General features: G+C 35.4%; 1 protein-coding gene and 2 long non-coding RNA genes across 5 annotated transcripts in view; 1 reads left to right on the top strand and 2 right to left on the bottom strand.

Annotated features, from left to right (window-relative positions):
- LOC146438308 (uncharacterized) overlaps window positions 1-6,382 on the bottom strand; it is a 46,904-nt gene extending 40,522 nt beyond the window's left edge. The window contains exons 1-2 of the long non-coding RNA XR_014851736.1: window positions 6,291-6,382; window positions 5,902-6,019 (exon numbers count right to left, since the gene is read on the bottom strand). This is a non-coding gene — a long non-coding RNA (uncharacterized LOC146438308). The remainder of the gene's footprint in view (window positions 1-5,901; window positions 6,020-6,290) is intronic.
- Window positions 112-23,005, top strand: PDLIM3 (PDZ and LIM domain 3). 3 transcript variants are annotated; one of them, XM_085058809.1, is made up of 8 exons: window positions 112-397; window positions 5,616-5,767; window positions 7,293-7,377; window positions 12,611-12,798; window positions 16,562-16,825; window positions 18,799-18,926; window positions 20,031-20,142; window positions 21,035-23,005. In XM_085058809.1, the coding sequence occupies exons 1-8, from the start codon at window positions 305-307 to the stop codon at window positions 21,222-21,224; spliced, it is 1,212 nt and encodes a 403-aa protein (XP_084914935.1). In that variant the 5' UTR covers window positions 112-304; the 3' UTR covers window positions 21,225-23,005. The 3 variants fall into 3 exon arrangements, with proteins under 3 accessions (XP_084914935.1, XP_084914933.1, XP_084914934.1); XM_085058807.1 differs by lacking the exon at window positions 12,611-12,798 and adding an exon at window positions 13,235-13,302 and having other exon boundaries at window positions 116-397; XM_085058808.1 differs by lacking the exon at window positions 16,562-16,825 and having other exon boundaries at window positions 117-397.
- Window positions 7,829-24,559, bottom strand: part of LOC146438306 (uncharacterized) — a 30,977-nt gene continuing 14,246 nt past the window's right edge. The window contains exon 3 of the long non-coding RNA XR_014851737.1: window positions 7,829-8,015. This is a non-coding gene — a long non-coding RNA (uncharacterized LOC146438306). The remainder of the gene's footprint in view (window positions 8,016-24,559) is intronic.

The following is a 24,559-nucleotide window of genomic DNA, read 5'->3' as shown; positions in this document are numbered from 1 at the left end:
CGCTGAAGCAGCAGATAAAGTTGATGCATTTGTTGTAAACTTTCCAGCATTCAAGCTTTATTTGTCTGAGTCTGATACTCCCCTCTGTGGGTGGAGAAGCCGAGGGACTGGCTGACGTCACCCAAAGAGTAGGGATAAAGTGCAGTGCCCACGGCTTTGGAATGAGTAAAACTTCTTAGGAGGTATAAAAGGTCGGCTGCCCTGTCTGGCAGGTGCTCTGCTGACAGCAACCTTCCTCCTACGGCTCAGCTCCACAGACACACTCAAGGAGAAAAGAACAGAATCCAAGAAAAATCTGCCCACAATGCCACAAAATGTTATTCTCCAAGGACCGTCACCCTGGGGATTCAGGCTCTCAGGAGGAATAGACTTTAACCAACCCTTAATCATAACTAGGGTATGTATTCTTTCCATTTCCTATCTATTTATTCCATTTAATAGTTGCTGTAGATTTTTGTCCTTTACTTTTCTGGAGTTAAGAGATGCAGACAAAGCTGTGAGTAGATTAAAGAATAGCTGCTAGTTCTGAAGAGAACCAGCTGAATACCAAGAGTTTTTACAAGTTTTGTGTGACAGGTTTCTGTGATTGGTCTAAGAGACTTTAACTGGACTTCTACTTCTGCCTCAAAATTAAATTCAAGTGCCTTGGCAGCAGAAAAACTCTGGCATGATTTTCCAGGCTTTCAAAATTATATTTAAACCTACTAAAAGCAAGACCTCACTTTTATGCTTTCCACAACTAGCCTCTCTGATCACTGGGGGAGAAGACTGCTTGGCAGCAGATCCTCATGTCTGGGAGTTTGTACTTTGTAGATTAATCTGACTCTTATTTAATTAAATCAAGTTCTGTTTACTGCCAGCAAAGGCAACAGTACCTGTTTTTTACATATCTAAAGGTTTTCACTTTCATAAATGTTAAATGAGTGAGTTAAGAGAAAGTTACCCAGTCCTAAATATGAAAGATATAGTTATTTGGTGAGTTTTGCCATATTTAGAAACTGAAGGCTATCTTACTCCACCCCCCCCAATAAATGGCAAGAATTTGAGCCTTCCTTCTTTTTCACGGATTTTGAGATATTAGTGGCATTTTAAGAAACCAGTTACTCAATCAGTATAGCATAAAACACTGTCAACTGCCTTGCTTCTACAGATGTGGATCTACTCAAAAGACAGGATACATATTTTGATTATTTCTGTATTTTGAAAATTGTGTTCAATGCACATCAGGCTAGAATTCGTTCTCGTTATATTTCTGCTGCTTTTCAGGATCTCAGACACACCAAATGTGTGCTCCATGAGCCTCCAAATCACTATGCTTTTTTGGGTTTTTTTTCTTTTTTTTTTTTTAAAGCCCTACACTAAGACTCACTATATACACTATGCCTGGTATTGAGTAAACATCAAAAGCTTTGAAGGATGGATATTGATACTGCTGGTGATGTCTTGCAGTAAATATGTTTCCAAACAAGAATCACTAGAAAGTTTAAGGACCATCTTTTCACATATTAACTAGTAAAAATTAACTTAGTCATTCATTCCACGTTTATAGAAGTGTAAAACATTTTATGAATTTTAAATAGAAGTAAATCAGAAGGCTATTATTTGACTGAATGTAGTTACATAAATACTCATAGAATATAGCAAAGCCTTTGGAGAAACAGGAGACAAAAACATTGAATAAAAAAAATCTCTGGATGTTTTGGGGCCTTCATTTCCTTTTATGGGCCTCTAAAAGAAAAATAGTTTCCATTATCTCTAATGAAAAATATTTTAGCGGTGTCTGGTTTGTATTTTCTTTGTGTTTAGATTAAGTGCAATGAAGTTTAAAACTGCAATAACAAAGGATGTTACTATAAATGTAACTTTGTAAAGAATAAATTACTTTGCAGTTGACTCATACCTACCAAATGCCTCACAAGACATAAGCCATTGCTTTCTAGCATATTACAGAAATGCTCACAATCACATTTCAAGTCAGACAGTGAAATAAATATACATACATATATATATGTGCAGAAAAAAACAAGGTTACATTTGCTTCACCCAGGTTAAAGGACATTAATGGTAGAGTTGTTTAAAGTTAGTATTTTTGTTGCCACATCACACATTTAGAAGAGTCCCTAAATAAGTATTCGTGCAATATTCCTTAAGAAATAGAGAACATATCACAAGATTCACAAGTCTTGCCTCTTGGATCCTAGGTGTTCCTTTGGCAGAAGGAGCCCATTCACACTTGTTTTAACTGTCCTGACAACAAAAAAACTAGACAAAAAATGGAAATTATTTTAAAATACATTTTAAGTAAAATAATTGAACAGGTGTTAAGATTGGCTGGCTATGTCCTTGTTCAACCAGAGACAGCTTTTATCAGGACTTGTCAAGAGAGAAGGATGACATAAGAGACCATTATCCACCTGTCTAAAGAACAGATGTCACTTCAAAAGCTCATGTGCAAATTGTTCTGCTGTTTTGATTGTTTCAAGCAAATGCAAAAAATGCAAAAACTTCCCAGGAGAGAGGAAGAACAGGAGGGGACTAAAAATTGTCATATTCAAAATGTATTATGGTCAGAGACAATTAATTAATCACAAATACCAAAAACACTGAAATCCTGGGAACTTTGCATAGATACAAGGAAATTGCATTAATGAAACTGAATACAGGAACAATTGAAACTTCTACAGTTTGGAGACAATGGTAAAATATTATCCACTCTAGATTTAAGTTTTATTTTATTTGTATAGACCTTTATCAATCACAATGCAAATATTCATATTTAACTCAATTTTATGTTTAGCCAGTCTGTCTGCAGACATTTATAGCCCTGTTCAGAAAACACAGAACCTGAAACATTTATGATGGTGCAACCTGATAAGCTTTACAAGTTTATTATCAGATGCAGAGAGGTTTTCTTCAAAGTTTCATTGGAGACATTGACCCTCATGTGGTTAAATAGTTTGTCCATGACAACATCTGAATGATTAACAATTATTCTTGTAATTATCCAAATCCAAGATACCCAGGATACAGGAGCAACAGGCACACCATGCAGATATGGCCTGAAGAGCAAAGCAAAAATTTTCCCAAAGCAACAGTAAAACCTACTTCATGACGCCAGGGTGAGCAAGCAACAAACACTACAGTCATAACACAATTCTAAATGTTCAAAATACACACTGAATGTGTCACCAATAAATCCTTAAGAAACAGTATCACTTACATTATTGAAGTACCCACAATATCAATATCATACCCATGATATCTTGCTCAGCACAAAGTGATTGCTTTCTACAAAACGTAGTTTGCAGGGCAGGTGCCTTCTCTGCACCCTAGTAGGCACACGGAGTTCAGCAACCCCATCAAGGTGTTAAGGCCCAAGAGAGACATCTCAGAAGCTTGGCAATAATCATTTCAGCCAAGGACCAGGAAATACAGACTCCTATCCCTTTCCCTCCTTGCTCTCACCAAATGATGGTAACCCCATTCAAACATGAAAGTGGTATCACAGCAGCTGGCAACAACTTATAAAACCCCAGGGATTTACCAGCAACACAGAGCAGGGCATGTTCTGCTAGCAGTACAGCTGCAGGGGAATGTGCTGTGCTAGACAGACACTTTAAAAGGCAGGATCGTTATCTCAGTGCTTTACTGCAGTATGGCACATGTACAGCAGATGATTTGTTGTGATGTGCGAAAAACATAATGGGCAGAGTAACCTCTATAAGGGTTCCTTATATAACCCCTATACAAGCTATATATAGCTCTATACAAGCTAACTTGCTCTTGAGAGGGAACCAAGAATGGCTGTCTTTGCCCAGTTAGGTATTAGAGCATCAACAGTCAGATTGGAACACAAGGAATTCTGCTGCAGTTTGTCATTGCAGATATATTCACAACATGCTAAGCCAAGTCAGGAGAAATTCCATGGTGAAGAGAGAAGAATAATTGTACTTCTAACTCCTTTCTTGTTATAGTGGTGTAAGTGATCTCAGTGTTGATCATTTAAACTTACAGCCATTGAAGTTTGAGAAACAGATAATTTTTGAGATTTCAGACTTGGAATTTATGAGCAACTTCCTTGATTCATATTCAAACAGATTACACAAGCACCTCAACACTTTGTTAAGCACACAATACACTAGTCCATTCTTTTGAAGGGTGGGGATGTAAAAGCCTGCAGCTGGTCACAAGTACCCATTTGGAAAGTTTGCCTGAGTTAATAACAACACATGCATTGCAGTTTGTTTTGTGAGCTCTTTTGCTGCATTGCAGCATGTAAACTTATTTTTGATATCACTATAGCAATCTCTAAGGTCTCTGATCATTCAGACCCACCTAATAGAGATGGACAACTGGAAAGAGGAGAGAACAATTCCCTTTTGCTGATTTTTGCCATTATTTTGATACTAATACAGTGCAACTCATATCAAAAAGAATTTCCATACGGCTTTTGTGTTGACAGTAGTGTCCCCTTCAGAGACAGGTTTGCAAGCTTCACCAAAGCTGGACTTCAGAGGATGTTGGAGGTACACTGGGCAGCTTACTCTCTTCCTTTGCTGGAAAACTGTGAAATACCAGGGCTGAAGAATGTCTCCATAGCATATTTTCCATAGCAGGTCAAGATAACACTTGCATTCACTGTAGCAGAACCCATAGTGAGAAAAATTCTCTCCAATAGCTTTTTCATTTAATATATGCCACAGATAAAAGAACTGCTTTTGGAAATAAGAATATTTTGACATTTTTGTCCTTCATACTGGAATTCATTTACTTACAAAGAAGCAGCTAATGTTACTTTGCATGACTCAACTTGTTCCTTCTGCTGCTCGAGAGCTGAATTTCAGAAGCTTATGTACTACATGCATCAATTTCATGTTGCTGTCTAGGTAATCAAGTGTTGCCTAAAATGGCAATACACATGTAAGGGACTGAAATCCCACTCAGTGACCTAAGACCTGTTGTGTATGTGGTATGTGTAAGTGTTGTGGTGGTAGGAGAAGTCACCTTTTGTAAACAGAGGCCTGCAATTCTAGAACAAGCTTCAGTAACATCTAAGGTCATGGCCTCACTACAGTAGTTATTTTAAAGCAAAATTATGTTGCATTTTAATTATTTTAACAGCCATACAGAAGATTGTCATTTAGACAAAAAAAAAAAAATAAAGCCAGCATAAAAAGATAAGTTTAGGGCTCTTTCTGTGAACGTCACAGATGGTGGTACATTTACATGAAGTATGAATTACACCACACAGACTACCCTGAAGGATCAGCACCATTGTAACTTAAATGCCATGGGACTTAAAGCTAAGCACTTTATGGAGTTCAGTAACACAACTTCTTAACAGTTCTTTTCTTTTGCTGGTGTTGATAAGGGGAAAACATGACTTTTTTTCAAGCAAATTATAAAATGGCAGCTGAGAAAGATTTAAAGATGAGGTACAGTTATAACATTCATATGAGTAACATTCATATGGTTTCCTGACAATAGAACTACAGAAGCTCCGGCAAAATACCTCCCCCATCAAACAGGAAATAGGGGAGCATGATGAAGTTTATTTTCTCTATCGATTTTCAGGCATGCATGGTGATAAAGCAGTTACATTTTGATCTTTTCAGATTACACCTGGAAGCAAGGCTTCAGCAGCCAACCTGTGCCCTGGTGATGTTATTGTAGCTATTGATGGTCTAGGCACAGAGAACATGACACATAATGATGCCCAGGAGAGAATTAAAGCAGCTACACATCAGCTTTGCTTGAAAATAGAGAGGTACGTGTACATGTCTGCCTATTTCTGAAAGAAGATACTACTCAATCAACAGTACAATTATTATATGGTAGAACTATTTAAAATAGTTTGAAGAAGTCCACAAGATCTTTAAAATTACAAGCAGCTGGACCTACCTCTTAAACTTCAGATCAAGCAAGACTCCCCAGAACTCATCTTTGTAAGCACAAAAGGAGCAGCTTCGCTCAGGTTACTCATGACGTAATTCTGCTGACTCCACAAGTCCTGTGTTTACTGTTCGTGTTTTGGAGAAATATCAAAACCTTAATCTAGAGTCAGTTTGTCAGTGACCTCCCTACCCTAACACTCCCTCAGTCACAGGTTCCTATTATTGCCTCCTTCTCCCAACCACACACAAAGCTGCTACTCTATCATCCCAGTTAGGGAAACATCATCATGTCAGACTTTCATAAGGGGTGACAAAGGAGTGAGTTTAAAGCCAATCTCTTTGGTCACAACATTCTCAAAGTAATGTTCAAAACAAAACTGAGAAACACTGTCTTACCTAAATTTCAGGAAGCCAGAAACTTTTGTGTTTACTTCTCTCAACTAGGGCCAGGAAGAGAAACAACCTGCAGCTCCACATCTCCAGCTGAGTGTGCTTAGCCTGTACTCAGAATCACTCAGCACACTCTTTCAGCTGTCTCCAAAATTAAGACAGGCCTGATTAACCTGAGGCTCTCAAGGAGGCACAGCTCTTTATTGTAGTTGACCACAATATTTCTTTTCAAATACACAAAATGTTTCTTTGTTTTAAGGAGTATTGTTGAATTAATAGAGCACATACCATGGTTAAAAATTCCTTCTGTTAATTCAAGGTTCTGTTACAGATTGATATATGCCATTTAACTACTATCTTGGGAAGCCATTTTCAAAATGTGATAAATGTATATACAACAAGCAGTATCAGATAAATATTTAACATTACTACTATGTTATTTTAAAATTAGCTGCCATATTTCACTTTGTCAATGAAAACAGAACTGCAACTGATATTTTCATGTTTGTTACCTCTGCCTACATGACTGAAAGAATCATCTGTGCAACTTTAGTTCCCCCTTGCACATACTTTGCATACCTAGATTACACTTCTACATTGAAAAGCAGGCTTTACATGGAAATTATGGTATTTAAAGAAAAAGAAGTAGATGTTTAGGATTATTGCTAATATATTCACTTCTTCATGAAAAATATTATGAGGACCCAACATTCATTCTATCTACCATTAAAAAAAACCACAAAAAAGTTTTGTCAGCTCAGGTCATAAAGGCACTTTTGCATTTGGTAACTGTTAACAACCTATTTCCCATTGTTTGTAGAATACATAAATTTTAAAGTAAATACATTTTATATATATTGGTTACATATCATTGAAGTATTTTTGTATCAAAACATTAAAAAAACATAGAAAAAACCCTTCAAGTTTCCAAGCTGCATTATATTTTATAGGGTCGTATACACAACTCTATAGGAATTCAAATTATTTAAATTCTGCCTTTCTTTCTAGGGCAGGAACGAAATTATGGACCCCACAAGTTACAGAAGATGGCAAAGCACATCCCTTCAAGATAAATTTGGAAGCTGAACCTCAGGTATGAACTGTAAAAAGTTACCTAACCATTTCCATTTGTCTTTTTACATTCCAAATAAACTCCCTTGTGGTCATCAAAATTCTTTAACTAGAACTTCATGCATAATTGGCCAGTTTAAGCTAATAGGAACCACCATGATTAGGACATATAGGAACACCATTTTATCTGACTCGATGTTTTTGATTTTTCAGTGATAACCAAAACAAAACACTAAGAAGCTACAACACATTCTCATTTTTCTTTAAGAGTCTACATATCACCAAAATTTTATTACAGAAATTAAATATGTCCTTTTATTCTGATACAGTTTAAGTTGCTTTAACTCTTTTAGAGATTCTTCATCACATGAGGAAGTTCTTCAGTCAGGAATAAATGTAAAGTACCTAAGTGATGAAGTCATCAGATCACAAAATTCATTTTGATGTAGCAGTTGGTTAAACAGAGAGATCTATAAATGCTGGATCTCTTTACCTCCATATATTTTTATACTACAACACAGAAGTGAAGTTTACAAATTTACACAAGACCCATGTACTGGTTAATAAGGAAATCACTCACCACTTCTGACCAGGAAAGTCTTGATCCTTGTTTATGACCACAGCAAATCCAATCAACCAAGAGCTGTCTCTCTCTTCAAACTCAAAAAAAGAAAAAGTCAAAGTCTTCATATTGTGAACAGTTAATTAGCTAGCTACTGCTTGCTACTAGCTAATTAGTTAGTTACTGCTTACAACTAGTCCTTTATTTTTTTGTCATTCCTCTTTAACCTACATGAACATTTGCTGTTATCTCAAGAGTGGGGAGGGGAGATCAACATTCTGTTGATCCTGGAAGGCCAGGTTCAAAGCAAATATGTCAAAGTATTTATTCTGGGATATTCTAGAAAATAAAATATAAGTGCAGATTGCATTTCAATAAATCCTGTGCAATAAATACTTCCACCAATTCTGTTTTCATGGAGACACTCCCAAACATGAATACAGCATTTCAGTGTTACATTTCTCTCTCTTCTTTCTGATCTTAAAATTTGCATTAAGTGATACAGCAAACTCCATCAGAATTAATATAGCCTCTTCAGCAGCAGGAATACTATAGTGAAGAAACACAACTGTTTTAAATGCATATTTTTGTGGAAGAGCTAGAATACACATTAAATGGGTAGCAATGGAATAAATCCACTAAAAAAGCAATAGAGAAAACCATGCAGGCATGCATGACACAAGAGTAATCCCTCTGCATGAAAGCTGCATTCCTAAAAAGGACAGTTCCTTAAAAATAGATCACAAGATTTCACTAAGTACTATTTGGCAGACTATTGAAAAGCAGCCTCCATTGGGGAGGCTTATTAGAAAAACTATTTCTCCTAGATCAAATAGCCAGTCTTTTCATTTAGTAAATCTCATTTTTGTTCTTAGGAAAATCAGGAGTACTGAGTATATTTAGTAAAAAGTAGGCACCAGAAAAGTAGCAATGCTTGCAAACAAATATTCTAAATTGTTCCTGGAATGCTTTACATTTTATATTAAATTCTTCCATCCAAGAGCATTCATCACTCCCTCTGAGAAAAAAAAATACATATAGCCTGTTTTTCTACAGTTGCTGTAATTTAAAACTAAATTTTACAGCATATTTAATCACAAGACCCAGCAATATGTATACCAGTGGAAAAAAGAGTACAAAGTTTCTTGAATCTCAGATGACAAATTTTTGCACAACTACAACCTGTGTTGTCCAAGTCATATAAGAGTTTGCTGAATTCTAACAATAAATTCAGGCATGGAAGCCCAGATGAATGGAGAAAAATCCAAAAGCAGTAATGTGTTACTTCAGATGTCAAACTATTTTATCCAAAAGTATTGCGTTCATTCACTGGTGTGCAGAAATGGAAAACCACTGAGTTCTATTTCTTCTATTTATATAATAACCAAAATTACTCAAAAGGTCATAGATCTTATAAATGTATCAGATTTTTTTTCACTCTTGTCAAATAGACAGTTTAAAATTCACCAAGAAAGTTAAGAGAAGTCAGTTGTTTAAAATACATAATAAGCCAAATAAAGAACAATAACAGATGATGACTTACACAATCTTCTTAATAAGTATGTAATTCATGTTTGTAAGCTAATAAAAATTAGTTACAAATGAATGCAAAATCTATTTTAAATTGTTCCACAATTTGGCCAAATATTTGGCCAAAGAATGCTTACTTTAGCTTCAGTGAATGAAAATTATTCTACAGATGCTTGGAGACAGCTATGTGAAATCTGATAAACAACGAAATACTGTGGCTACTTACAGCTATGGAAAAAGGAATCTGCACACTGCAGCAAACTGAGAACTGTATCAGCCTGAGAATCCCCCAAGAGCCATTTGGAGATTGATACAGGCAATTGTCAGAGCACAATGAAAGCTCTCACTATTTTTAAATCTGGGAAGAGGAAACTGAGGTAACAATTCTAACCAATAGCAATAAGTGGCTGACTGAGGGTCACTCTTGAAAGCTACACATTCCCACATAAAAAACAGCCACACTTATTCTGTTAGTCTGGAGCAACCTATAGTGTGATGGATAAATAATAGGAAATAACAGACCACTTGAAGAATTACTAATACAGTCACATTGTATTCTGAATAAAAGCAATTTAGAACATAGGATTCCCAATGAATATAAATAGAAAGAGAAAACAAAACCATCTAAATGGCAAATTGTATCATAAAATTAGTTTTAAAATGCTTTCTGCTATATTGTCAATGTAAAGGAATATGATGACTTGTAAGTGTTTTCTGTTACAACCCCTTTAACCTCATTGAAAATAATTTTGTATTCATTACCACAATTACTTGAATTGTTTTTATTTGAACTTTTCTTTTTTACTTCTATTTTTGCCTTTGAACACTTAGTTCAGTGAGACTAGACTTTTGGCCATGAAGGAGACTATACATTCCTGGGAGATATATTATGCACATAGATAAGTATAAAAATCTAAGAAAAACACAGCCCATTGTTCTAAAAAGCAAGTTTATTTATAAATATTTATAATCAACTTTTGAAGCAATATAATTGAGCTGGGCAAGTTTTGAGGACTTACCCCTTTTTACAACAGCATCCAAAGATAAAGATCTTAGTCAGATGATACCTCCAAAATATACACGTTTGTGTTCAGTCACAGCCATTACCCCAAGGAATGCCATCATATGGTCTGTGATGGATACATTTCTACTGTCTTTTGGGGCTACATTATTTCTATTCCTGATGCCTGTATTAATGCAAAAATGTAGCTAGTCCTGCAAAGAAAACCATCAATCAGTTGGAACAAAAATTAAGAAATTAAATAATGTAATTCCCAAATATTCCTGATTAGGAATTTCAACAATTTCCAGATCTCATTTAGCTTTTAAACTAAAAGAGGACTTTTCACATATTCAATGAGAACAAATAAACACAAGAGCTGGACTGGTTTTGCTGCTGTATGTTCTGTCACTGACATTTTATATGAAAAGATGAGTTATAAAGAAAACAGAATTTAAGTCTAACTAACCACAAATACTTGTTTCACAACTGTTACATTGTAAACATGCCGCTATGGTGACGCATCTTCCATTCTGTTCATTTCTCCACGAGAAATGAAAAAGGGGGATGAAATTACAATGTTCTCAGTTGGTTTTGTTCGTTTTGTATCATACATGGATTTGAATCAATTTTAAATACTTTGACATGAACATCTTTCATTAAGTACCCATGATCCTAAACACTATTAGATTATTTCCATTTACTAATACATCTTTTTAACAACAACTCAGATCAGACAGAAAAAGAAGGAATTGCAAGTAAAATCTTTGTGCTCATTTATCTGATTGGCGCTTTCAGTAGCCTCTTAAAGTGCAATGCTGCTAAACATCTTCATTTAATAAAACTGCATTTTACTGTTTGCATTTTCTGGTAGCATATTCTATATATATCCATGACTTTTCTTTAGTCTGATTGTAAATATATTTTGGAAACTGTTGTACAACAATCATACTCAAAACCAAAGCCAAATTGGAGAACTGGAAAAGATTTCTATGAAAATTGAAGTATTAATGACCTGTGTTATCTTAACATTGCAAGTTTGAGTCTCAAAAGAAAAGACCAAATCAGGCTGTAGAAACCTATTTTTAAGAAATAAAAGCTTTTTATTCCATTTAGATGGAAGTTCAAATGCTCTCTCAGCAGTTTCCAAAGAGTGCCACATGCCATCAGGACAAGGCAATGGATTGCAGCAGTTAATGTTCTTCACCTACTAGAGTAAAAGGATAAAAAGAAAAAGCCCTCAGCAGATGAACACATGATTTGTTTTAAAAGTCTCTATTTCTGAGGCTTAGGAGTGGACTGTAATAAATCTGCAGAATATAAATAAGTGAATTTTCTTGCAGTCAGAAGTCTTTAAGAAGTCCTCATCATTCTTGGCCAACCACTACATAAGGACATATTAAGGTATCTGAAAAGGTCATGAGAGATTTTATTTCCAGATCTTATCCCTTTGAATTCCACAAATTGAGGAAAGTAGCCTGGCCGGCCCAAAAAGAAAAAAAAAAAAAAAAAGTAGCACCCCAGAAAGAAAAAAACATAGGCAGAATGATTTCAATTTTACCCATTCCTGGGTTTTACTTATTTATGATGACTTCACATTACCTTTAAATTATACAGAAGTGCAATTCTTGATGCACAGATATGCTTTAATGATGAAAAAAATTCAGAAGAATGTCTTCAATCTGATGTATGTTCAAGACTTTATTTCCATTGAAAGAAGCATTAAAAATTATGTGTTTTCTAGACAAGACACTTACAATAAAATAATAATTTTGGAAGTCCCTCCATCAGTATGTGATAAAAATGGAGAAGCTAGAGATTAGCTAAAGCAAAGCAGTTAAGATATGTACACATGAAATGTTTTAAAAGAAAAATGTAAACAGTGTAAAATCTAAAGAACCATATGAAAGATCACTATGATATTCATCCCTCCCATTTCTTCTAAGCCTTCTGCTTGCCTGGAGGCATGAAAATAATGCGTATGGCTCGAGTAATATGTACAAAATTCATGGAAAAATATAATATGCTTGCACCAGTTAAAAAATAACAGAGTTGCAAAAGCAAAAATGCAGAGATTAACAATACTGGTGTTGCCAGTTTTACTCATTGCTAGCTTTGGTGTGCATTGTAGCTCTGTGTGTTTTGTCTGCCTATCATGTACAGGAATTCAAGCCTATTGGTACAGCTCACAACAGAAGGGCCCAGCCTTTTGTTGCAGCAGCAAATATTGATGACAAAAGACAGGTAGTGAGCTCCTCCTATAATTCTCCAATTGGGCTCTATTCATCTGGCAATATTCAAGATGCGCTTCATGGACAACTGAGGGGTCTCATTCCTTACTCATCGCAAAAGTAAGTATTAGTATTTACTTATAATACATCGTCATATGTGGTATATAATTATCTGTTCTGTTTTCAATTTAAAAGTCCAGCTCTTGCTGTTTTTTCCAAGAATCAGATTATTCATTATCCAAAAAACAAAAAATGGCGATAATTTTTTTCCAACACAGAGAACTATCCATTCAGCTTTCTAGCAGCAATGCTGTAGGTAGCTAAATTTGCCCTCTATGTTGGGCTGCAACACTACACTCCAACCTTCTCTGATGTAACTGCACTTTACTCTGAATGTTTCTGAACACTACAGTGATTGTATTTTGAGCACCAGGAATGAACAAACTAAACATGGTTACTTCATGGTTAAAATTCGTAAACTTTGTTAGCTACGTTTTAACTAGAAATGCTCATCTGCAGGCCAAAGAAAGCTATTTTAACTCTTTTTTCTTTACAGGATATCAACTACTTTGAACACAAGCATAATATTCGGCCCAAACCTTTCATAATCTCAGGCCGAAGCAGGTTATAAACTTTGAGTGCTGTGCTGGATTTGATGCATGGTGTTATTTTTCTAAAGGATGAATACTCACCATTGGCATTAATTAAGCATTCTGATGCATTTGAAATTTACTTACAGTACTAGACAGCCTAATGCTGAAATTTATAGCAAACAAAACAAAATAATTAAATTGTTGACTTGCAGACCTCAGGCTTGAAATTCAGATTTCAAGAAAAGAAAGCAGATCTACACTCCCATCTCAATTACACTGATCAGAGTCTGAAGTAACTGTAGCCATGATTCAGTTTACAGCATAGCACCAGATATTGTACACTTACAAACCTTGGGTGAACTTCTGTCCAAATGCAAATACATGTAATTCATTAGCTTGCTAAACAAAAGATAGCTACATATTACATATATATTATGTATACATCTAAATAAAAGATACCTTACATATAAATAAAAGATAGCTAAATAAAGATAGTTGTAACCTAGGCCATTCAGCAATTTCAAATTTGCATTTCAGCAGACCTCTTTCCAGAGAGCAACCTACTGCTGACCTAAAAATAGGAAAACTGATGCCACAGACAAGTAAAACTGCAATGCCAAAAATCTTATATGTTCACATCCATCATTTAAGTGTAATAATGCTCTGTCTTAACTGCTGATTAAATTCCTCACTACAGTTTACATTATTACAGAGGAGAAAAACAATGCAAACTGTGTGGCTAAAAACACAAAGAAGCTCAAAAGGGCCTGAGGGATGAAATATATTGTGATGTGATCCTTTATCCTTTCTAGCAGTAGCAATTTTTACTAGTGGAATTAGTGTTCTACATTTAATTCTGAAAATTAAAAATGCCTGCATTTTAATTATATTAATTTAAGTCTGACAAACTAGAGCAGAAAAACAGGGTGATAAATTATTCCAGGGCGTGAAAAAGACAATCTCATATGGATCATCAGTTTTAAGAGATGCCTAAAATTTGTCAATAACCTGACTGTAGAAGATGGTCCCATCCTGCAAACTAGAACTATTAATGTAGAATACCACCACAGGAGAGAAAAGCTGCTGAAGGACAAAACAGTCCTTAACAAACATCCATGGCCTCTAACCACAGACAGCACTTACTAGCAAAAGTGGATTTGGGACCACTAAGTACCATTTTACAAGTGCCTACTGGATCTATGAAGATTCAAATGAGTTTATCAAGAGCCTAACCTCACAATCCATGAATGAAAACTACACAGAGCTTTGCATGAGAATATTGACATAAATGGCCATTTACCAGCATGTAAGATGAGGAAAATAAACTGCAGAAACTACCCCAACAGCAATGCAACAACTTTAAGAACTTCAGTTGGGCAAGGTCTGTCAGGTGTTCTAGCACTGGGGAGGTCTGCACTTGCAAACTGTAGAATCTCTGACACAGGGTGGTATATCTACAAAACTGTGGTTGTCACACTGTTTATCTGCTACTTTTCCATTAGTTTGACTTAATCCACTGCTAAACACAGCAAATAATAAATCACTACCTTGGATCTAAATTTCCCTTTAGGACAGACAGCTGAGGCTAAATAGGACTGTGACTAAAAGAAGACCTGATTGTGGACTGTGGGTTTGAGCTAATGGATTAGACATTAGCCAGAATTATGGACTTTACTCTGGTGAAACTAACCGGAAATTGTATTTAATATATTTTATATTTAATTTATTTTTTACCTATTATTTATTCTGTTTTAACATTACTTTGGCTTCACATAACAAGAGCAAGAGTTGCGCTTTTCCTAGTCTTTTCCTGCTGCTTTCCATTTACTAACACTATTAGCACTGACAAAACTTAGTCTACTGCAAGGTGGTAGTGATTCCTCTAAAAGAAAATACTGTAAACACTTACCTTGCCCCGTGTGAAATGCTGGGCTAGCTCATGCTCGGTGATGATGCACAACTATATTTGCATTAAGGCTTGCCTGCAATTTCTGGAATGCTTTTGTTTGGCATGTCTTTGATGAGAAAGTATATATTTCCCTTTAAAATTTTGAGAAAGTGGTCCAGCACAAATTCCCCTCTGAATCAACAGGAAAATTTTGCGGTTTGTACTCCACCCAAGAGTAGCTACTGGGTAGAGTTCTGTACTATCAAACTGGGAAGTAGAGCATTGTTCCAGGTTTGCACAGCTTAGAAAGGACTAGCCACAACCCTGATACCTGGTTGGAGGACAGAGATGAAGCATTTATGGTCCCACAGCTCAGAATATCACATAAATAGTAACCAATGACTGTAGAAAGATTGGTTATGTGGTGTTACACAACAGCAGCAAAGAAATATCCCATACCATGGAAAACCTCTGAGGTACTATGGGTAGAAGTTTGAAGCATTCAAAATAGTGATCCTGAAAAAGACTTCAGGCCTAATGTTCACATTCTTTTGCTAACTGTTTCCCAGATATATTGAATTGGTGTACAGTAACTTCAGTAATGTCAAGGAACACTAATATTTCTAAAAAGCTTCAAAAGCAATAAAAGCAATTTTCTGAATATGTACCCACCCACTGTTCTTGTGCAGGACCACTTTACATTCTAATGGAACACTGTAATTTAGAAAAGCAAAAGTAAGACTAGATGTTTTATTATCTATTTTCTTTATAATGATTAACAATTTTTTTTAATTGCTGAACTATTTTTAAAAGATCAATAAATATCTTATTGTAGAATTTAAGGAAATCTAGGCAATCTCACATTCATTTTTTTACACTACTTCACGGTAGTCTTTTCAACAGTGGAGTGAGATGGTTGTGAAATATAGAACTGGAATGATGTCTAGGATTCCAGTGTTGCAGGTATTTATTCTGTCTCTCACATGGACAACCCACAAAAACTTTGTCTGCTGCCCTTTTTTATAGATATTAAGAATTACTCACCTAGAACAAAGAATTTTAGAGCGGTTTAATTAATCCTCAATAAAACCTATCAAAAATGTAACATAATGTTTTATTCTGAATTATTCCATCAATGGATTTTTGTTATCTTTAAAGAAAATACACACCAGAATTTTAAGGACTGCTTTATAGCTGGCATCGATACTTTTTACAGGAAAGCTATTTTCAATGACTACACATACTTTTGCTTTCCTCTACTTTCTATACTTTTGCTTTTCTGAGCCTGTTCCCTTTATGCCTTTCAGCCCTGTTAACATCACCATATTCCTGTCCTTTTGTCTTTGTTCTCCATAATCCAACGCACACTGCACACTTTCCTGCACTCTGACCATTAACCCAGCGGATGCAGCACTCCTTCGGGGCTGGACTGCGGCAGTGGGCGCAGCACCCCCTCCTCAATTAGCACGGTCAGCTCCATCTGCCCCACCGAGCTGAAAGCAGTGTCTAAGATGGCCCCTAATGTTCCCCTGGAAATGGAGCTTCCCGGTGTCAAGATTGTACACGCTCAGTTTAACACACCTATGCAGTTGTACTCAGATGACAATATCATGGAAACACTGCAAGGCCAAGTTTCTACAGCTCTGGGGGAAACACCTGTCATAAGGTAATTCGAGCAGTATCTGTAATATTTATGAATACACAAATTTAAAATATACCAAAAGTCATGAGCTTTAATAATATCACACTGTTTCTGTGAAAACGGGGGAAAGGGTTAGAGAGAAACTAGGTAATTTAAAACCATTCAATATTTTAACTAAAATACTAGTAATTTCTGGGTTTTACCCTGAAGTATTATAGGAGTCCTTCAGAACTTACAAATACATATTTCACAGGTAATAACCTTAGAATTGTGGCTAATAAATAAAAACTTATGATACTACCTGGACTATCAGCTGACTGACTACTCCAAATCAAGATTCTGATACCTCCAAAATTAAAAACTGTGTATTAATATTATAATTATTTATCTAATAATAATAATTTAATAATTTTCCTTATTAATAATTCATAAAATAATAATAAATAAAATTTATTTCAACTGTTGAAATTCCGTTTAGGAAGATTAGGAAATTTTATAGATAGCCATAGTACTCTAGATACTCCACTCTCATTCTAGAGAACTCATTTAGTACAACTAGCTCTCATACAAAAGAGACAGAATTTACTGCAGGCCTACAAATCCATGTCTGATCTATGAATTTTGCCCATTGGCTGACTAAAAGTCAGGTGGGATGCTTATGTATATAGAAAACAATTAGGATTATACAATAACAAGTTTTAAAGCCCTATTCATTTTTTCAGGAGACAATTCACTATTCAAGTTGCTTTATCTTTACTTTTGCATAACAGTAATTTATTCTCCTGGTTTACAAGAGCACTTAATAATTCATAATATGTATGGTGTAAACTAAAGCTAATTACTAATATTTTAAATAAGCAATAATCACTGGCACCAATAAGCCTTCTTCAGCACCTTGCAGAATTTGGCTGCTACTAACCGAAAAACCAGCATTTATATAAAGGTATTAAAGTTCACCCTATTTGATGAAAAGAAAGCTGTAGTTCCTTAGACATGAACATGTCATGTTCAAAGACATGAAGTCTTTGCAGAGTGAAGTTCCTCTAGTGGTTGAATATTTATGCTCAATCAGAACAATTAGAGAAAAATAAAAGAAAAATTTGCTGCTTCATTATTCTGAAATAATGGATTCCTGTCAGTGCATATAGTCGTCCACTCTTCCTCTTGACTACTTAAGATGTCATTTATCATGAACAATTCAAAATATTCAGCACAGTTTAAAATACCAAGAAATATTCTCAGTAAAATCTTTGTCTCACAGGTCATTTGAGATTCAACCATCAACTGATGTTTGGACAATAAATTACTTTATATTTTTAGCATAAAATTGTCATTGCAAAAGAAAGCCGTGTCTCATTTTTATTAAATTAAGAAATAGAACTGCCATTTGTCACTATTCACCTTACAATGTTTCCTATTATGCAATATATATTTCACTCCTTTTTGTCATCTCCATAAGTTAAATAAATAACAACTATCTTACCCAAATAATCTCTAAATTACCTAGTGAGTGAGGCAACTTAGAAATCATATTCCCCCAAAAGATTTGTCTGGTTAGGTTTTGGCTGACCTTATTTAAAGGCATGAGCTGTGATTTGAACAACATTCTTGAGGGCAGCTGCTGCAAAAAGGGAACTTCTCAATACCATACCAAAGAGCACCTGGTAATTCAGCAGATGATTACAGGAATGAAACTGCTTTGAGAATATATGGCCTACTCTCAAATGTCAGTAGAGCCAGAACAGTAATTATGGAAATACTTTAATGAGTTTCTAGATTTATTTTTGTAACAATTGCATGATTTAATTATTTTCAGCACGTTTTAGATCAAAATGAGGCTATATAAAGCAATGCTACCTGGAAGAGTTTTTCAATAGTTGTAGGAACACATGGTCTTTATGTGTGTTTCCTGAATCATACTCTATGCCTGGTAGAGCTATTGCTTTAAAGTTATGTTTGATAAACTGTTTTACCTGCTCTTCCTCCTTTTAATACAGTGACCCATCTCCCAACTCAGTGTCTCAGTCTGACGTGTACAAGATGCTGCATGCCAACCAGGAGGAGCCCAGTCAGCCGCGCCAGTCTGGCTCCTTTAAGGTGCTCCAGAATTTAGTCTCCGAGGAAGGTGGTTAACAAAAACATATTCTACCTGTTCAAATAATTTTAAAATGTTTGTGGGTGGGGGGAAATGTAAAAAGAAAATAAGAGTGATTAGAGATACAAGAATTTCTGAAAGCCCAAATCATACTGTACCTTATAGCTACCCCACCAGTCTCCTGCCATTTCCCCTCCTTGGTTGCATAGCAAGCAAACTTCTCTCTGAATATAATGCAGGTGCTTATCACATTTTTCAGAACCTTTTCTCAGATTTTAAGATCTTTGATATACAAAGTTGACTTCAATTGATAAAAAAAAGTTTTATCTGAGAGATTTTTTGGGACAAGCTGCTTATACTCATGACACTAAGAAGGAAAACACTCTCTTCCACATCCAGGAAAAGAGGAATTTAAACCAACTCTTGAAATCTCCTCCATTTCCTCTTAATTCTAAATAAAAACGGAAGAGGACGATATAATTTAGTCACATTTCCTTCAAATGAAGAAGTTTTCAAAATAAAACTACTAAAGGCTGCAAGTTTGTTATACTTGCAGTAAGCATAAAGAGTAAAATACAACCAAAATTAACCTAAAAGAGAGTTATTTAAAATTTTAATGTTTATATGTCAATATTTACTAGAGAAGGAATAAATACATCTTATTGTCTAAATATATATCATTGTGGAATTTTACGTAGCATTTTCTTGTATTTTGCTATGACTTTGGATTCATATCATGTTACTAATCTTTCCAAAGAAGCTTCTGAAAATGGGTCTTGATTATGTTACGTTTCTATGTAAAGTCTAATCCTCCTCCCTCTCTGTTATATCCAAGACTTACTATCAGAGAATTAGGCGATCTCCATGAGACAGAGAGCATCTATACACAATCTTCTTTGTACTTGCTTTTTGGCTAGAGCTACACAATATTTTTCCTGATTCCAGAGAGGTGGAATCTGGTCTACTAAACTCTTATGGTGAAACTGTATTGTTTGTTGATATAAGTGAAAGCCTGTAAATACCTCCAGAAGTGTATATACAGTACAGAAAGTACAGAAAGGTGCAGAAAAGTACTTAACGGCATCAGATGTTTTTATATGAGTCTGTACATAACAGGATTGTTTTGTTTCTCAGATGGGCGCCCTGTGGGAACAAGAAGTGTGAAAGCACCTGTAACAAAGACACCTACTGCCACGTCTGGTGTCCAGAAAGTGCCATTTTGTGACAAATGTGGGAATGGGATTATGTAAGTTGTTTGGTTTTTGTTTTAGAAATCCCTAACTCAAGCACACATCATCCTCAAACACCACTGCAAACTACAGAAGTGTGTTTCTATAATGCTTCTAGAGAGCAGAGATATAAAAATATATTGTTCTACATCTCAAATTTAAACCTGTACCTTCAACAATTTCAATATAAGATTATATAAATTTTGACAAAGTACCATTAAGGCTTTAATTGAGATTTCTCAGGATCTTTTGCAAGTCAACCATTAAGATACACATAATGAAACCATCAGTTATCTGCGCTATGCAGTCTCAGGCTGTGAATTCTCAAAAATTTCTTGCTAATGCAAAGAAACCTCCTCCCAACCCAGTGGTATTATCCAGAAAGCTCTGTAGACCTATTTTAAGACTATCAGATTTCTACCTGACAGACATCACTAACTTCAGCAGAGAACACAGATAATGATGAACTGAGAGAACACAGACACGAAGAAAAAACACTGTGGTTTTGTAACTCATTTTGTCACCCTTTTGAGAGGTTAGACTGTACTTTCTCGTAACCAAACTAACATGTTTCTTCAAACTCTTCATTTTCCAATGTTCATGAGCTATGTGATCAACTCTACAGCATTTTATGTCACCTATTCAAACTCAACATCCAACCTTAAATTATATAGTAGTTTCTAAAACCACAAGATGAAAAACTATAAAGACTTAAAATACCTAGAACATACTTTGTGTCATAGAATCATAGAATTATTTGAGTTGGAAGGGACCTTAAAGATCATCTAGTTCCAACTTCCTGCCATGGGCAGGGACACCTTCCACTAGACCAGGTTGCTGCAGGTGTTTTTCTCATTTTAAATTCATATGAATTAATTAGCTTTATTTCTTTCCATTGTTTCCATACAGAGGGACAGTGGTGAAGGCACGTGATAAATACCGGCATCCAGAATGCTTTGTGTGCTCTGACTGCGATCTCAACCTGAAACAAAAAGGCTACTTCTTTGTGGAGGGCCAGCTCTACTGTGAAGCTCATGCACGCGCTCGCATGAGGCCACCAGAGGGATATGAAACAGTTACAGTTTACCCAAAATGCTAGTCTTAGGTTAACACACAAATATATGCATGCACACAAAAAGCCTTTACCAGCTTAGAACTGCAGTACAAGTGCCTGGACTTCTTAAATCCAAAGTAGCAGCTTTTGAACTTTTCCTGGTGGGATTCTGAGAGAGGTGGAAGTCCTTATTAGCCAGCAATAGCATATTATACCAGCAAAATTCTGCTAAAATATTGGTTTTGAAACTGTCAATATAACTCAAGAAGTATAAACTAAGACAGCTCTCCTGAAATACAAAAATTGAAACAGCTGAAGTATTACATGAATGCTACAGCATATACATAAGTGTTGTAATCAAGACATTATTTTTAACATAAATTAAGTTATTGTGCAATCACCAAAACCATCAAAGTCTTACAGGCTGGGCCACTACAAATGTAGAAACATGACAGATCCTTAGAAAAGCAGCTATTTTACATGGATAATACAAGCCAAGCAGTTGTTCATGTCTGCTATTATTCAACTAGCATTAATGTATACCCCAAATATGTTTTGCTTACTTTGCTCTGAATTTGGGGTTATATTGCCTTCATTTTCTGATGCAGCACCTGTGATAAAGAATAAATGGCAAGTCACACAATAAAATGGCTAGTACAATAAAGACTGATTAGTATGAAGCAAAATAAAGGTTCTATGTTGTCTTAATGATTTGCAATGACATCAACTTTCACATCACTTTGCAGAAAATTATTCTGAGGCATGCACACACATTGCTTTTTGGAAAAAGAACCTCATACTCTAAGAGGAATTCATTGTGAATTGAGAATGAAAGCAAATTTCAAACCTTTTCTGCAGAAAATTTTACTGAATTTTTGTACCTCCATCTTTCAATTTCCATAATAGAAACAATGGGGAAAAATCATCACAATATCTTTAATGCTGGTAAATTAAAGCTTGGACAACTTTAAAAATAAATGTTAATTAAAATATGCAAAGGCAAAGTATTTTATAAAAACACCTGGTGAAGCCCTAAGCAATAAAAAACCAAAATGCTGAAAGAATATGGTTTTGTAATCATTTTCTGAAACTTGTCAAGGACTACATTGCTTTCAGGTAGGTGCCAGCTACATAAACACATCTAACGGGCAAACTAAACATAGCATTTTCAGAAAATACCAAAACAAGTCATAAGTTCTTTAATGGGGGTATTTTGAACCCGCTTTAAAGTAGAAAAATCTACAAAATTTTATGTCAAGTTCACAAGACTAGCAGAAAAATAACAAGGCAGTGACAAACAACCTTTATACTTTTCCCATTCTATAATGTAAGAAGCCTATAATGCAAGTAGAACATGGAATCAAAATAAGAAATTATAGATCCTTTAAATTTATTTTTAAAAATTCACAAGTCCCAGAGATTGAAATACAATGGCCACATATTCAAAGACCTTTCAAAATGTCTTAAAGTATTATTTCAGAATTCAAAAGTTTTTAAAATGTGTGTGTCACTGCATTTATTACTCACCATTCTATATCAAAAGCAGAGATTAAAAAAGGTGTTGCACCCTTTTCAAAGTTAGTTCCTGAATGATTTTTGGGTACAAAATATAATTCTGCTCCTCAGGTATCATGGAGGCTATGTGTAATATTAATATCTTTCCATTGATAAAGCCCATAAATCTGAAAGTCCTTTTGAAAATGAGAGTGCGCATAATGTCTATTTTTACAAACTTAAAATGTCATTGGTGTTTTAAAATGTTTGTTTAATGTTCACGTCTTTGTGGAGTAACTAAAGGTAAAAATAAACCTACTACATATGATAAATATTCTGTGTTTCTTTTCGTCTGGTATGGAAAATGAGAAAGTGTGAGTGTCAAGTGACTTGACAATAATGGAGGTTTGGATTTCAGTCTGACAGAGCAGTATGCTTTGGATTTATCAAAGCCCTGGCAAGAATGGGAGACAATTTTTATATTAGGCATTTGAGTACACAATCTGGGCTTTCTAAAACAGAATGAAATCACATGCTTTCAAAGCTGAAGACCCAAAACTGCTCTCATTAACACACCAAACATGCCAATTGTAAATGTCAGGAAACTCTTGGAAATGCAGATACAAGAACTGTTAAGCTACAAGGAAGTCACAGAACATGACCTGATGCTAAAATTTTGGGGTAATTTCAGTAGTATTGCATCATTATGTAGTGCTGTTTTGGGAGGTTTGAAGTTGGATGTGGCTTGATAGAATTAGAAGGTAAGCCTATCTAATTGCAAGTTCTGACCTACATGAAAACCTGTACGCCAATATAACCTCAAGGAAATCATGATTTTCAGTTGATGCAGACTCTGAAATCTCTGATCCCAATAGAGGAGAAAAATAGGAAATCTCATCCCACAGTCACTTCAGTCTGGGAAAACTGAATATAGTTTTAAATATGAGAGGAAGATACCAATTCTCTCTGTGGCATCCTCGAGGCAGACTTCTTTATCTCAATAGGGTGTGACTGGTTCCTGGCACACAAGGTGTCCAGCTAAAGGTTACCTACTTTCTCTTCTGGCTTCAGAATAGTGTAGCCAGTCAATCATGATAGTAGCTTAATGCTACTCAGGTGTGTCTAGACTCTTACATATATTACAAGCCAAAGGCAGGCATGGCATTTATTTTTAGACAAAGAGAAAGGTAGAAAGTGTGACCTCATATGCTTTTTATCTCAGCTTTTCAGAAGCTGAGCGACAGGTGTGAAAAGCTCTCCCCAGCTACGCTACTGCTGCATAAACATCAGGGCTGTTCTGGGAGATTTTGAAAACTTATATGAAACTGTAATACTAAATGCGGAAGCCAAGAATTGCTTCTGAAAATACATAGATTAATTTATATGGTACTTTCAAATCAATTCTTCCAAGACATATGCTTTTGGTCTTTTAAGTAACGCAGTGTTGCCAACAATCTGCAATCTAAAAACTAACTCTAAAGTAGTTAAATAAAACTGTGTTGTTTCCATCAACTAAATAGCTTTTTTCATTTTCTCAACTACATTTCATCACCTAAAAATTTAACTAGCTTTTTTGTTCCGATCAGAAGTGGGATATTGAAAGTAAACTCCCCCCACCATTCCCACTGACTGCATTTTGATTCACATCACACAACAGCTTCAGAGTGCACAAAGTGGTTTCCCTTAGGATGAAATTCAACTAGAAGTTGTTCTCTGGGAGAACTGCTAATGCACACCAACTAATTATGGGAACTCAATCCACAGAATCAAACTAGAGTTTAACAGACCATCCCTGAAATGTGTGTTAAGGTAGATACCAGGTTCTCAATACCAACTGATCTGCTCCTACTGCACCTTGCTGCTGTCTAAAGCACACATAGCTTTAA

This window comes from Lichenostomus cassidix, chromosome 4 (assembly GCF_008360975.1).
Source record: "Lichenostomus cassidix isolate B80296 chromosome 4, HeHo_3.0, whole genome shotgun sequence".
NCBI lineage: Eukaryota > Metazoa > Chordata > Aves > Passeriformes > Meliphagidae > Lichenostomus > Lichenostomus cassidix.
Note: the sequence above shows the minus strand (reverse complement) of the source record. Positions and strands in the feature narration are given on the sequence as shown.